The 14,974-nt window shown below is 59.5% G+C and overlaps 1 protein-coding gene across 9 annotated transcripts; it reads right to left on the bottom strand.

Moving 5' to 3' along the window:
- Positions 1-3,184: 3,184 nt before the first annotated feature.
- Positions 3,185-13,472, bottom strand: DLK1 (delta like non-canonical Notch ligand 1). 9 transcript variants are annotated; one of them, XM_080670308.1, is made up of 7 exons: positions 13,416-13,461; positions 10,700-10,839; positions 9,453-9,516; positions 8,857-8,987; positions 5,947-6,088; positions 3,962-4,241; positions 3,185-3,742 (listed from the first exon to the last, which is right to left on the bottom strand). In XM_080670308.1, the coding sequence occupies exons 2-7, from the start codon at positions 10,764-10,766 to the stop codon at positions 3,497-3,499; spliced, it is 930 nt and encodes a 309-aa protein (XP_080526434.1). In that variant the 5' UTR covers positions 10,767-10,839; positions 13,416-13,461; the 3' UTR covers positions 3,185-3,496. The 9 variants fall into 9 exon arrangements, with proteins under 9 accessions (XP_080526434.1, XP_080526436.1, XP_080526432.1 ...); XM_080670310.1 differs by lacking the exon at positions 13,416-13,461 and adding an exon at positions 12,089-12,162 and having other exon boundaries at positions 3,185-3,736; XM_080670306.1 differs by lacking the exon at positions 13,416-13,461 and adding an exon at positions 12,089-12,114 and having other exon boundaries at positions 3,185-3,763.
- Between the last annotated feature and the right edge of the window lie 1,502 nt (positions 13,473-14,974).

Here is a 14,974-nt window from a genome sequence, read left to right as displayed (position 1 = left end):
CCCAACGTGTAGGGCCCGAGTCAGGAAAACAAATGGGACTCATACACCGGATGTGCCACCATTTAAAGGCAGCAAGTCCCCCAACTGAGTAACAATTCCACCTCTAAGTCCTGGAGGGCGGGACCAGCATGGACTCTCAGACCCCACCGCCCACCCCAGAGTTCTGGACGGAACCTGTGCCTGGAGTGAGCTGGTCCCCGGCTCTGTGGAGGGTTCTGGGCTGCCCCACAGCCCCCTTTATCCTCAAGTCTCCACTCCACCCACACCATCCACTCACACCACCCACACCACCCACCCACACCACCCGCACCACCCACCCACACCACCCACATCACCCACAAATGGCCAAGACGCAGGGAAGAGGCCTGTGCGGGCCCTGGAGGGGGGCAGGAAATTCCCGTCTGCAAACACAAGGAGTGTGGTCCAGAAGGGTGGGTGGGCTCGCCCTTAGCCTTGGCCTCCTCCCCACGTGCGAAGGGCTGGGTGAGACCAGAGCAGGGCCCCCTGGCCTGGGGAGGGGAGAAAGACAGCCGGCGTACACAGCACACACACCACAGAAACATGAGTAGCCCTTGGGTTTTGTTTATTTTTTAATAAACAAACTTTTTTGCACGTCTGGGCAAGTAGATGGGAAAGCCAAAAAGAGTGCCATTGACATTTTCCACGTTTTTGGGGTTACAAGAAGATAATCACGCCTCCTCCTCTCTCAATTTTGGGGCCGAATTGGTGGTCATGTCGCTGACAGCATCTTAGAGCTTCCCCTTTTGTTTACGTAAACTACACACGACCCCACACACACCGAGGTGCGGTGGGCAGCCAAAGTCCCGTCACTCTCAGCAGAACGGGCGACCCCACCCAGGAGGGAAGGCACCGTTTCTGCGGGGCGTGAAGACCAAGGCGAGGCACTAACCCTGTTCTGATCTCGTGGGACGTGTGAGCTGGGCACTATGGAATTTGGTCGGGGTGGCCGCATCAGGTGCTGGTAAGAGACACTTTGTCACGTGGGAGGTGAGATGGTCTGGCTCTCGGGGAGGCGTCTGTTGAGGACTCTCCAATGCTCCCACGGCATGTTACCTGCACTGCGCTTGGCTTCCTGGGGACACCCGCGTGTCCCCTTCCCTCCCAGACTGCCCCTCGTCCTGCGGGACCTGCAGCTCCCTGCACACTGCCTTGCACTCAGCAGGTGCTTGAAAATGCTTCCTGATTGAATGAAGGGTGGAGGAATGGGTGGACCGATGAGGAGTTGGTCAAGGATAAATGGTGGGACGTCTTTTCCTTGTCACCAGGGGACGAGGCTGTTCTCCACAGCCTGGAGATCAAAAAGGTGGAGCAGAGAATTTGATCATGTCATCCAATCTCAGAATTTCAAGTTTGGGGAATCTGAGGATCAGAACCGGTAGTTGACTCGATCAAGGTCTCACGTGAGAGAGGCCAGGTGGGTGCCGGACACCCACCTGACATATGCCAACCGTTCTGTGTTTTTTTTTTGTCTTTTTAAGATTTTTAAGACACACTCAAAATGAGATGTTGACTCAAATGACTTGTGGGGAGAAGGAAGGACTGTGGGGGAGGGGTTATCAGAGATGGGAGGTGGGGAAGCCAGGGGATGAGGGTGAGGGATGGGAGGAGCAGGAGGGCAGCAATAGAGCCTGGGGGTGGGAGGGGCTTGGCAGTGGCAACAGGGTTTGGGATTGAGGGAGAATTGTGGGGCGGCAGGAGGGGAAGGCAGGTTTAAAATGGGGAGGAGTTTGGTGGGGAAGGTGATGGGAGTTTGGGATGACATGGCCTGCCAGGGACGAGGTGACCAGGGTGGCATCTTGGGGCTAGGATGATGAGGAACTGGGAGCGGGGCATCAGGGTTTGAGGGAAATGACAGTCAGCCTTGGAATCAGAATTACAAGGGACTTGGCGGTGGTTTAGTGGGTGGGGGTGACAAGGTTGATGGCTGAGTGATGACGGTGACGCATGTGGTGATCTGAATGACTGTGATGAAGGTGATGATGACTTGGAGCAAGGTAAACACGTCAGTAATACTCAGCAAAGCTCGGAGTATTGATCCTACCAAATAACTTAAGCAAAATAGTCCTATCTGGTACCCAAGGGCTGTTTAGCTGCCCAACCCGAAGAGCTGGGAAGCTAGACAGAACTCTGTCCCATTTCCTTCTATTTTTTTTCCCCCCCAACAAAAATAGATGCTCTTCTTAAAAAAGTCAAGTTCATGATTCAGAAACTGGCTAGGTCTTTCAGGATCTGAGCGTTACTAACTCAGCAACACAAACGAACTCCATAGCCATGTAGGCCAGGTCTAGTACCATTTCGGCCACACAACTAGAAAACACCCCACAAGGGACAGGTTCCACTAACCCCTGCGAACACCTTGGGGAGGGCTGTGTTGCTGCTCAGATTTCGCCAGGGGCACTTGTGGTTCACCTGCATTTCCATGTTAAGAAATATGGCTAATCTACAGGGGGAAGGAAGGCAGGGGAAGGGAGGTAGAGCATTGGAGATTTTGGTGGGTGGGGGTTGCCCCGAGGGGCAACTCCAAGGCTACGTATTGTGACTCAAAGCGGCTAATCATCGTTCCCAAATGGAAAGTGAGCCAGGAGGCTCCCCACTTTGAAAACTGCACTTAGGGGTGATTTCAGGATGCCAAGTGGGCATCAGAATAGACCAAAACATTCGGACCCAGGGATGCGACCTCGTCTCCATCCGATCCTAATGGGGAGGGTCAGGAACTGTTTTGGTTCATCCCCCATCGTTCCTAATTCAAAGTTTTAGACAAGAGAGGACCTTGATGGTCACTGTGGTCAAGCCCCTCCCTAAAGAGGGGCGAAATGGTGGGCTCGCTCAGGATGACGCAGCGAGTTAGTGGCAGGACTGGGACGAGGTCCCGGCCCCCCAGCAGCCAACCCGGGTTTTCTCTCTGCCTGACACACGGCCGCTGCACTCTGCAAAATCTCAACTCCATCACAAAGATCTAAGGACTGCGATGTTGAACTTGAAGTGAGTGCGAGTCGGATGTGACGTGTGAGAATTAACGAACGAAAGGGATCTTAGCCCAGTTCACAGTGGTTGGTCATGCAGAATATGTTACAAGGACCCTGTGGCCGAGGCCCCTCAGGGAGGGACGTCGGCACGGAGTCCTGGTCCAGTTGCCTTGTTTTTTTTTTGTCTTTTTTATTTTATGCTAAAATTTGAAGTTTAGAATGACATGCTACTTATCTTACTCATTTAAAGATTAAATTCTTATTCTTATTATTAATCATGCATCAGGAGAGAGGGGGGAGGGTGCCTTCATCATTGCATTGAGCGCATTGCATTGGTCACACAGTAGTAGCACAAAGATAATACAGCGAAGCATAGCGCGTTCACCAGGTCTGACACGAGAGCTAGCAAATTCGCCCACAAAGGTTAGAACCGACCGCATATAGTGAGCTCTGCGGGGACCCCGAGGATGGAGGGGGCGGGGTAGTGGGGACTCTGCTTAGATCTCTGCTTAGATCTCCTCATCGCTAGCCTCCTTGAAGGTGGTCATGTCGATCTTGTCGGGGAAGATGATGTTGACGGCCATGTCCTCCCCGCTGTTGTAGCGCAGCAGCAGCTTCTTCTTCTTGTTCAGCATGCGGTTGTAGCGCAGGTTGGCAATCCAGGCCTCACACTTGTTGAGGAAGACGATGCTCAAGGTGCCCAGCACCACCAGACCGGTCAGCACGCCCAGGATGGTGAAGCAGATGGCCTGGCCCTCGGAGAGGAGCGGGGTGTCCTTTTTGACCTCTCTCATGGCCACCTTTAGGATGTGGTGCTCGGGCTGCCCCACTGGCAGCTCGTGCACCCCAGGGGTCACGCGGTAGGCCAGCCCGGGCCCATTGGGCACACGGGTGCCTTGCTGGGAGCTCGCCGCGCGCTTCTTGCCGCAGAGGGGACCTGTGAACTGGGGCTTGCACCGACACTCGAATCTCACCTGGGAGTGCTGCAGGCAGGTGCCCCCGTTCAGGCACGGGTCGGAGGCGCAGTTGGTCACCGAGCGACTGCAGGTTTTGTCCACGAAGCCAGGGGGGCAGCGGCAGCGGAAGTCACCCCCAATGTCGGTGCAGGTGCCTTGGTTCTCGCACGGGTTGGAGGTACAGCTGTTGACCACGATCTCACAAAAATTGCCCGAGAAGCCAGGCGGGCACAGGCAGGAGGCATACGAGGCCTGGCCATCGTCGTCCACGCAGGAGCCACCATGCTGGCAGGGGGAGCTACAATACAGAAGGGGACAAGGCGAAGGCCCCTTGGAGGGTGGGCTATGACAGTGGTGCTGCGGGCAGGTGCTCAGAACACATTATGCGAGTGGGTGATGCCAGCCAGGGGGGGCTAGGGAGGTGGCGGGCACTGTGACCCCTACCTAGGAGGGCCTCTGGTGTCTGAGGCAGCTGCACACCCGTGTGGGGTGTGCTCCTCACCCCAACCTGGAGCATGCCAACCTCTCGCCCCTATACCCATCTCTCCTACCAGAGGCCTGCCAGTTAGTCCCTAGACTGGTGGGGGAAACTGAGGCTGAGAGAAGCAAAGTTAGTGATAATGCAGGGCTGGGAGGGCGCCCCCTCCTCTAGCTTGGTCCCTGGGCCCCTGAGGCCGAGCCACACAGGGCGTCTCTGACCGTCTCCCCTGCCCCCACCACCACCCAATTATTATTTTTACTCTTATTTTCAGTGGAGCGAGCCTGCAGCTCATTGTGCAGAAACCCTTGGGGACTCTCCGAGTGAAAGAAATACGCGGTCTGTCTTAGCGTCCCTGCCGCTGGTTAATAGTAGCTCATTCACCCAAGTGCAGCTTGCAGACCGAAGCTGTTTGCTCCAAGCGGAGCGCACGGAGCATTTAACGTAAGTGCTTCTAAACGAGCAGGCCCTTTGTCATCTGATAAATGCCGAAACTCCAGGGAAGAAAGGGGCGGTGGGCGCGAGAAAGCAGCGTGGCCGGCTCGGAGGAGGGCTGCATAGGAGCAGGGCTCTGAAGGAATTTCAAGGACCCCGGGCTGGATTTTGTTAGAGAGAAAAGCAAAGTATTTTAAAGGGCTTGCTCTGAATGTTCCCTTCTCTCTCTGAAGCAGACACAGTGTGCGATGCCGTCCCTGCCCTGGGAGTACGGATCTTCCCATGCCTCACATATGCCTGCTTGTGGCACCAGCCAGCTCCGCGTCCTCCACACCACCCTGCAGTGCCAGGGCAGGAGGCGCTGGTCGCCCCTGGGCCAGGGGCTAGGGTCCCAGGCGGAATTCTTGCTTCTGTCAAGATCTCCCCTGGCCTCCCTTTTTAGCCCCATCGGTGCAGCTATGCACACAAGGGCCGGAGGGGGCGCTGCGGGGAACCCTGCTCGGGGAGGCACAGGAGAGGCCAGTGGCCATTCTGCCTCTGTGCCCACTGCCCAGGAGTCCCAGGGCTCCCTCCCCACTCCGGGTAGCTGAGAGTTGGACCCCACCCCCTGGCCCTTATGGTTTTGTCCTTTCCATCCAGCCCCCTCACCCCTCAGCCAGGCAGCCTCCTCCTGAGACACCCCAGCAAACCCACCTGCAGAGCGGCCCAGCCCCTAAAACCACCCCCTGAAGTAGGTGCGTGGGTTTCACAGAAACAGCCTGGGGCCCTGGGAAACTCTGATCTCTCCCTGAGTCGCCTGTCGAGAATTATGCAGCTCTGAGCTCCGAGCTCTGTCCCAATCTACTGTCATTCACACACAGGGGGGACTCGGGGAGGGCAGGGGAATAGGAAATGGCCTTCGGGATCATTTGAAGAAATTATGGAAATGGCACTTCCTCTGAGGGAGGGCGGCCCCCCACGGGGCTGCAGACTTGCTGGTCTTTTGTCAGGCGCCAGGTCTCACTGGCGGAGGCTGAGAGGGGCTTCGGGGGTGAGGAGGGGGCTCCGAGGCAGCATTCCTCAGAGCCCAGGTAGCGGGAGGAACATTTACCCGTTGACCTCGCAGGGCCCGTCCTTCTTCTGGCAGTTCTCCCCCGAGAAGCCAGGGGCACAGGTGCACTGGTAGTGGCCCTTCTGCATGGTGGTGCAGGTGCCGTTGTTAGCGCAGGGGTTCGAGGTGCAAGCCCGCATGTCTGGGGGAGGGGAGAGAACATCAGACCTCATCACCCCCTCTGCCAGGGAGGGGAGGGGGAACAGAGGCAGGAAGACACACCTCCAACTGGTCAAGAGAGGGACCCCAACGAGGCTGCCTCCGTGTCTCTGCCTGTGGCCACTGCCAATGGTCACTAAGTGGGGTCCTGAGTAAGAGGTGTCGGGACCCCCCCAAAAAAAATTCCTGAAAAGCTTAGGGAGCTGAAGGAGGGTACTTGTGTTAGGTCACGGGGACAGAAAGTCACAGCTGCTCCCTGCCACTCCACCCAGATCACCTCTACCCTTTTCTGGGGAACCAAGTCACCCCTAAGTCCAGCATCATAACCTTCGTGACACCTTCCCTCCCCCAAAAGGACGCCCGACTCCCCGGGCCTGCCTCCTCCAGGCAGCTTTGCACACCCAGCTCTTCATGTTTTTTTGGTTCTTTTCCGGGGGTGGCTGCCACGTGGGGGACTAGTACAGCCCAACCGTTAGAAACACCAGCGGCCCTTTGTGCCGGCCCATCCCCAGGGGCAGGGGGGAAATGGAGATGTGATTTAGCCCGGCCCCGCCTCCTCCTCCAGGTGGTCTCTGCTCGCAGGTTCTGAACTAAGGGGGTCCAAGATTAAAAGGCTGTCTCTTCTGAAGGCAGCAAGATGAGAACTATCGAGCCCTCTCCCGTCAGCGTGCGTTTCCATGAACACGGGTACGTTCCCACCGCCTTTCGACACCTCCCGTCACGCACACTTCATTATCCCGGCTCAGCGAGCCCAGGACGCGCTGAACAAAGGGGCCCGGGTCAGGGGCTCTCAGACAGTGCAGCCCCCAGACCCCCGCCTGCCAGGGAGGGGCCGGCCTGTGCCCACCTCCCGGCCAGCTGCGGAGGTCAACCCCTCCCTACTCGGTGCCTCACTTTCTCCACTTATAAAAGGAGGGGCTCTCGCTGGTGGGTCTCCGAGGGACCTTTTTGTAGCTTTGATTTTCTACCAAATAGAAAGCCAGGGCCGACCAGACACACCGCGAGTTAGTTAAGGCAGATGGTGGGGAGGGGTCCACACATGGACAGATTCCCCCTCGGTTACAAAGACCGCTCCCTGGCGGAGGGGAGATGGCAAGCCATCAATAGAGAAAAGGCCTGGCCGCCATGCTGATGGCCTATCCCGAGCCCACCAGGCGTTCCTTGCAGCCCAGCTGGGAGCGAGGAAACATAAAGAGGATTTATCATGAGGGAGGGAGGGCGCCAGCAAAGCCTGAGCGCGTGAGCCTCGCGGCCAGCTCCTTCCTCATCCTCTGCTCAGGGCTCGGCGGTCACCTGGGAGCCTGAAATAGAGGCTGAAGGGCAGTGACGACCCTCCTCCTGTCCCCTCCGCGTCCAGCCTCCTGAGCAGAGGCCAAGCCCACCTTTGCCCAAGGAGCAGGCTGCCCGTGGGGGAGGGGAGCCATGCCTACGCAGGGGCAGGGGCAGCAGCTGCGCCGCCTGCGACTGACTGACCGTGACAGTGACAGCCTGAAAGACCAGGGGAAAAGGGGGAAAGGGAGAGGGCCCTCAATTACCCAGGGGGCCGCTTCCCCTGGACCCAGCGTCCTAAGCGGAGAGCCTTTGTCAACCCAGTGAGGAGGGGACCCAGGTCTGGAAACCCCATGGGGAGTCCCGGGCTAAGATACCCAACTGGGTGGGCTCCAGGCTGAATGCCTGATCCCAGATGGTGATGTCTCTGGGATCCTCTGGTCCCCAGTTAGGGCTCCTGGGAGGGCGCGGAGGGAGGGGCAGCAGAGCTGCAGGCCTGCGCATGAGTCAGCTGCTGATAAAACTGCGCCACAGCAGTGGGGGGGGGGGGGGAGAACTTCAAGGACCCAAGACATGGGGGGGGGGGCAGGTGCTTGATTTTGAAAACGAGCTGCTCTTTCATTTCCCTTAGGGAGGGCATTAGAAAAAGCCCAGGTGAGAATGAATCCTGAGCAAACCCTTGGGCTTCTCTGAGCCTCAGTTTCCCCGTTACTCTCTGCTAACGCCGGGCACCAGGGGACAGAGGCCCTCCGGCCCTGCCTAGGCTGCTGGAGTTTTCTTGAGGACTTCCGTCTGCCCAGGTTTCCAGGCAGGTGCTGCCAAATGAGAATGGGCTCGGAGGGACATGTGGGGCCTGAAAACGCAGCCAAGTCTCCATTGCTCGGGGTAATGGAGGACAAAGATGGCATAAATTAATGAAATCGATAGATAACACCAAGCCATCCTTTAACCGCTTCTCAGCCTTTCCCAGGCCCCCCTCCACTTTAGTTCTTCTGTCACAGCCCCCAGCCCTGACCCCGGGGCCCTGCCTCGGCCCCTGCTGCCCACCCCTCAGCGCTGGTCCCCTCCCCTCCCCTCCCCTCCCCCGGTGTTTGTTTGCCTGCTTTCGGCAGCTCTTCATAAACGGTCTCCAGTGCGGACCTGTCCGAGTTTTCTTGCTGCGTCACACGCACCCCCGTCCTTTCTACGCCCTACGCTTCAGTGACCTGAGCAGGTCTGTGGTCCCCACCCACTCCGCTCCGTGTGGTGTGTGTTTACTTTGTGATTGTTTATTCCACAGGCAGCCCCCCGACACCCCACCCCGGTGCATCCTCTGGGTGCAGGGTGCAGAGGGGAGCAAAATCATGTCCCCTCCCTGTGAGGAGGCCCCTGTCACCACCCATGGGGAAGTGTGTAAACAGGTCACTACCATACAGAGCATTGGGTGCTTTAGAATAAGGTGGGAGGGGGAGGGCGGGGGGGGAGGGCAGGGGGAGTGCCCACCTATGTCGCAGTAGTGCCCGTCCCAGCCTTCGTTGCAAGTGCACTGCCAGGGTTCGTCGCAGAATCCGTGAACACAGCCAGGAAAGGGCATGCACTCGTTACACTGGGGTCCCTGCCAGCCAGGGTGGCACCTGCAGGGGGCGGGGAGAGTACATGTGAGGATGGGCAGGGGTGACAAGGGGGCTGGGCTGCTTTCTGTGTACAAGGGCCTGAGGGGGTCTTTGCACAGTGCCAGGCCAGTGGGTCCCAGAAAGCAAACACCGTTCACCTGAATGGAAAAGCTTAAACTGAGGGGCAGACAGAGGGGCCCTGGGAGGCCAGGAGAGTGCTGCGTGCTGCGTTTTGCTGCAGTGGCCCGCAGAGGTGTGTCATCATCAGGAGCTGTGGCTGTGCCCCACCCCCTGCTGTCACCCCCCCCCCCCCCCCAGTTTCCTGCGTCATCCCACACCAGTTTCCTGCGGGGGTGATGGTGACGAAGCTGTTTTTTTGCAGCCCAGTGGCCAAGCCCCCTACCCCCTTTTTTCTGCCTGACACCATGACTCCCCAAGATTCTGCCCTAGCCCCCCACAAGATGCTTCAGGGGAGCACTTAATTACCTGCAGACATTGTCTTCGGTGCAGAATCCATAGTGGCGGTTGCAGGGCGGGAAGCATTCAGCTCCTGAGGCACAAAAAAGGTTACACCATTCATCTCACCAGGCCCCAGAGGCCAAAGCAAGGGAGCACACACCCTCTGTGGTCCTACTGGCCTGGCACACAGTAGGCACTTCACGTCAACCCACTCAGGAAAAGCTCTCTGCCATGTTCCTGCTTATGGAGTGACCACAGAACGTTGCTTTTTTCTCACCAGCAGGTCGGACATCTCCTTTCCCTCCAAACAAAGTGTGAGACCTCAAGCTCTAAAACTGGGGATAGGGGCGGTGGGTGGACAGGTTTTGACACCTGGGCACTCCGGCAAACCCTCAATTTTGCTATGTGGGCTAAAAGGGGGAGCAGATTTTGAGGTATTCATCTCTGGGGAAAGCCAGACAGGTTCACCTGACAGCTCACAGGTAAGGCATCCGGATATTTTTGAAGGTTCATCCCAGTGAAGCCAGGCACCCAAGTCAGGGTCCCTCCCAATTTCCCCTGCCCCACACTCTGCACCGAAAAAAAAACTGCGCAACAGCTTTGCAGAGCTGACTGCAATCCTGACCCTATTTAAAGATTCTGACGTCTTCATAGGCGCCTACTGTGTGCATTTACGTCAACCTGCACCCCAGCTCTCCAGACAGCCCCCTCCGCCATAACCACTGGTGCAATGGGGCGGGGGCACCGCGGGAGGGGCCCCTCTCGCTGTCAGAGACGGATGGCCGCTGCAGGCAGAAGTGTCGCAGCCCCTCACCTAGAGAAACCACGCAGCAGGGCCCAGGCTGGGCTCCTGGTTGGGAATTTGGGACTATGATGGCAAAGTCGCCCCCACTGTCCCTACAGACCTGTACCCCGATATGCACACAAAGACCCCCAAAGTTGCACCCCAGAGCCTTTTCACAGAGGTCTCCCAGCATCACCTCGTTTCTCCTACCTCTTGTCTCAGCGCACCGACACCCCTCCGAGCACCACTTTTGTGAGGCGGGAAGGGGCTGGGGTCCCACACCTCCCCTATCCCCCCGGGACCCCCAGGGCCGGGCTTGGCGTGCAAGGGGTGCGGAGAGGGCGAGGCAGGTATCGCGCGGGGGCTTAGGGTTAGGCGGGACGGGCGGGAATTCGGGCGCATGGGACGGGGCGTGCAGGGCACTGGGCGGCCGGGGGGCGTCGCAGGCTTCCCCAGAGGGGGCGCGAGCCGAGCCGCCGGGGGCACTCACCATGGGCATGGTGGCCGAAGGCCAGCAGGAGCAGCAGGACGCGCTGGAGGGCTGCGGTCGCGGTCATCGCGGGGCGGCCGGGGTCGCGGTCCCGGGAGAGGCGCGGGCGCGGGTCCGGGTCCGGGTGCCGCACTGGGCTTCTGGTTGCGGATGCGAAAGGGGGCGCGGGAGCGCTGTGAGGGGAAAGCCAGGGCTGCACCCGGCTCCGCGTTGCGCTCTCCAATGCCGCCGCCGCCGAGCTGCCGCCGCTGCCGCGCGCACCGCCCTTTTCGTACCGTCGCCCCCCCGCCCCGCGGCCCCCGCCCCCCGCCCCCGCCTCCGCGCGCACGGGGCCGGCGCCGGCCAGTCCCGGTGACCCCCCGCCCCTCCCGGGGCCGCCCCCCACCTCTGCAGCGTCCCGGAAACCCGCTCGCGCACGAGGCGCACTCTTGGCTAGACGGGCACAGGTACCCCGCGCGCGTGGAGCACACGTTCCCCACACAGGACGGCACAGAGGCGCGCACAGCCGGGCCGCTTAGCACAAGTCCTAGGAGCCGGCCGGGGTCGGGCCGCAGCCCCCAGGACGGCGCGAGGACGCGCTCGAAACACAGACACACGCACCCGATCACCAAAACACTTACATCGCCAAGGTCCCGGGCACGCAGGCCAGGGTTCGCACGCCCAGAAAAACACACGCACACTCTAAAGAGGGACTACGCACCCAGAAAAACCCTCGTGACGAGCCCGAAGACCCCTGACCACAAAGACGCGGGGAAAGGCAGACACGCTCGTAGCCACACGCACTGCAACCCGGACACAGCCTACCTCACGCACACGCCGCCACACCACTGCCCGTTATGGAAAGAGTCGGCAGTGCCACATGCCCAGTCGTGGGCACGCAGAGAGGCCCGCGCACACACGGTTATGAAACCCTGGGCCCGGCCGTCCACACGGAGGCACGTTCAGAGCCACGTGCGCACCTGAACATGCGAGCCCCCTTGTAAACATGCTGACGCCGAGCACATGTTCAATCAATTACCTGCACCCCACACACACCTGCATGCGCAGTCAGGGCCTCGGTCGGGGCCTTAGTGGTGACGAAGCAGATTTCACACACAGTGGCGCAGCCACACATCTGGTATTCACACACACACAACACCCAGTCCCCAGAACTTACCATCCACTGGCTCTTGGTTACACACTCACCAAACACACTCACACAGTCACCCAACACACACACTCACACCCATCTTTGCTCCCAGGGACGTGTGTGGGCAAGCTCACACGTATGCTCTTCTCCCACGCGCAGAGGCATCAAGCACATGTTCCAGGCCCCCGGAAGCAGGGCGGGGGGACCCCAGCGAGGGCTTTTAGGGGCATGGGCTGGGGGGTTGGGACCCTACCACAGACCTTCCTTCTCCAAAGAGCTCCTCAGGAAAGCCCGGCCTGGGCCTTGCAGCCTGACCCTCTGCTGGGCAGCCTCCCACTCCTTGTAGGGATGTGGGAGGTTCAGGGCAGTTTCCAAGAGGCAGTGGGGGAGGGAGGAAGGGGATTGAAGGTGTGTAGGAGGTCAGCACCTTCAGGGGGTCCTTTGTGTACCCTGCATTTGCATAGGTTAATTTACATACAGATCCAGGTGCGGTGCTCCCTCAGGTCACACCCTCCCCCATGTCTTGGCCTCCCCTTTCCCACATTGCTGATGGGGGGCGGGGGGATCTCTGTCACTTTGAACCTTGGGGTGGGGCCTTGGCCTTCCAGCCATCACCCCAGGACCCCAGGACCTGGAAGGTTTGAGGATACACTTGCTGACCTGGGGACCATGGGGTGGGAAGTCAGGTCCAGGTGAGCCCCCAGGCACCTGAGGCCCTACGTCTGGACTGGGGTGGAGACTCTGGCCATTGCTTTGCCAGCTTTCCAGAGGCTGGAGGGAAGCTCTCACCCGCTTGGGGAAGGTACCCCTTCCCTGGTGTTCTCTGCTGAAGACCCAGAAAGGGAGGGGGGGCACTGGGGCACCCACTGCATGCCCCTGCCTTTCCGTTATTCCCAACTCACATGGCCCCTTCTCAAAGGAAGAAGCTGAGTCCAGAGATGGAAAGGGTTTTGCCCAAGACCCCTGGCTCAGTGAGAGTGGCCAGAGGCTCAGGCCTCGAGGCCCACCTGTCCACTGCACAGAGATGGCCGTAGCTTCCCCGATGACCCCCCACTACCACCACCACACTCTCTTCCCTCCGAGGACCCTGACCTCAGCCTCCAAAATTATCCTACCCAGTTCAGCGGGCAGCTCCAGAAGGCTGGGTTCTCAGCCAGAAGCTGGGGGGAGGGGGGGCGGGGGCGCAAGGGATCTCAGGCTCAGCAGCCCTGGGCGAGCGCCCTCCCCACCCCCTTTCAGATCTAGTCACGAGGTGTGGTATGGACTGCACAGAGCACCAAGGGGGGCCCCAGAGGCCATCAGAGCACCCCCACCAGGACCCCTTCTTCCTCACCACCACCCTCCCCAGTTTTGGAAAAGGAAGGAGGCCTGGGTATTGGTGTCCAAATGCCACAGGCTCAACTGGAAAGGGCATTCCCTTGGCTGGCTGGCACCTGCTTGCTAACCCCAGCTCCATCCCCTGACGGCTGAGGGCCCTGGGCCAGTCACTTCCCCTCAGAGCCCAGTTTCCTTGTCTATAAACAGGGATGCCACTGTTGTCCCCAAAGGGAACTGGGGTTTTCAGGAGTAGAAAACCACTGTACTTACAAGGCCTGGCCCCTTCCTGCCCTTCTTCCAACAGCTGCCACCAGCCTCCGCCCAGGCGGCTGCAGGGAGCTGGAGGAGGGGCGGGGGCTTTCTGAGGGCCTCTCCCAGAGCCCCTGCAGGGCTGCCGCGGGAAGGGGGCCTCCGCCCGCCCGCGGGACCCGTGAGCCTGCAGCTTTCTGTGGCTTTGCTCTGGTGTCAATAAAGCGTTTGTAAATTCAGGAGACCAGAGGTTTCTTTTCAGCGAGCAGACAAGAGAAGGGGTAGCTCAGCGGCGGTGGGGAGGAGAGGTTCGTGATTGTCACAGGCTTCAAGGCTGCACAGAAAGCATGAAAATGCCAATGGGGTCCCTTGGGGAGAAGTCGGCACCGTCTGCTGTTTGCAAGCAGACCCCGGGGGCTGGGGAGTGCAGGGCTGGAGGAGTCAGGACAGACAGATGCTGCTCTATCTGTGCCCTCCCCACTCCCCTCCCCTCCCCACTTCTCTTTCCCCGCCCCTCCCCTCCCCTCCTTTCCTCTCTGCTCCAAAGTACAAACCTCCGGGACCCCAGAAGGAGCAGGTAGCCCCCACCCTCCACACAGCAGAGCTTGGCAGGTTGTCTACACAGGTAGCAGGGACTAACCCTGCCAAGGGTGGGGCTGGACTGGGCTTCGGTGGGGCCCAGCCCCACCCATAGCAGCCAGAAAGTGTCCTCAGCTCCTTCTGCCCAGAGGCCAGAGGCCAGCTGGTTGGACAGCAAGGGAGCTGGTGATGGGTGAAAGTTTTCCGAGGGAACCAGAGAAATGTTATCTCCAGAGAGTTATCTGCAGCCCTTCTCCAAACACGAACAGCACCCCCGCCCACACCAGACCACCCCAGGCCTGATTAAGGACAGGATGCTGCTGAGGGAAGCCCAGCAGGGCCCAGCTGGAGGGCTCAGAAGCCAGCTAGTCCTGGGTGTGCACAGCAGGGCAGGCAGCTGGGGGGCTCGCCCCCTTCCTTCTCTGCACCCCAACCCAGTTGAGAATCTCCAAACCTAAGGCTTGGTTTTGGAGGTGTATGCACCCCCATTGGTCCCGTCCTAGTGGGACATTGCACAGTCAGGGAAGCTGAGGCCCAGCGAGGCCCCACTGGAGTGTTTGTTTCCTCTCCCCGCTCCCTCCCACCAAACACCCTGCAATCTCCATCCTCCCTTCCAGGGAGAACTCAGGTGCCCTGGCCCTGCCGGAGGAGGCACAGCTCTTCCCGAAGGGACTGCTCATTTACTGGGGTGGCTTGGTAAGAGTAGGGAACTGAAATATCCCAGACAGTGAGTAGGCAGGGAACGCTGCACCCACCTCCTGGGTTAGGGGTACACAGACAAGCAGGGGGGCGTATCCTTTTCTGCTCCCTCGGTTTCTGAGTCCAGCCCAGCCCCATAGCAGAGGCCATCTGTCTGCTCAGGCCTCTCCCAGCAGGACTTGGGGGTGCAGGCCCATTTCAGAGATGAGCACACTGAGGCTTGAAGACCCTGAGACAGCTGAGCAGGTAATGAATACCAGAACTGGGGTTCAAAACCCGGTCCACTGGCAACTCCGGCACCA

This window comes from Plecotus auritus (genome assembly GCF_963455305.1).
Source record: "Plecotus auritus genome assembly, chromosome: 1".
In the NCBI taxonomy this organism is placed as follows: domain Eukaryota; kingdom Metazoa; phylum Chordata; class Mammalia; order Chiroptera; family Vespertilionidae; genus Plecotus; species Plecotus auritus.
This window is presented reverse-complemented; position numbering and strand designations above follow the sequence as displayed.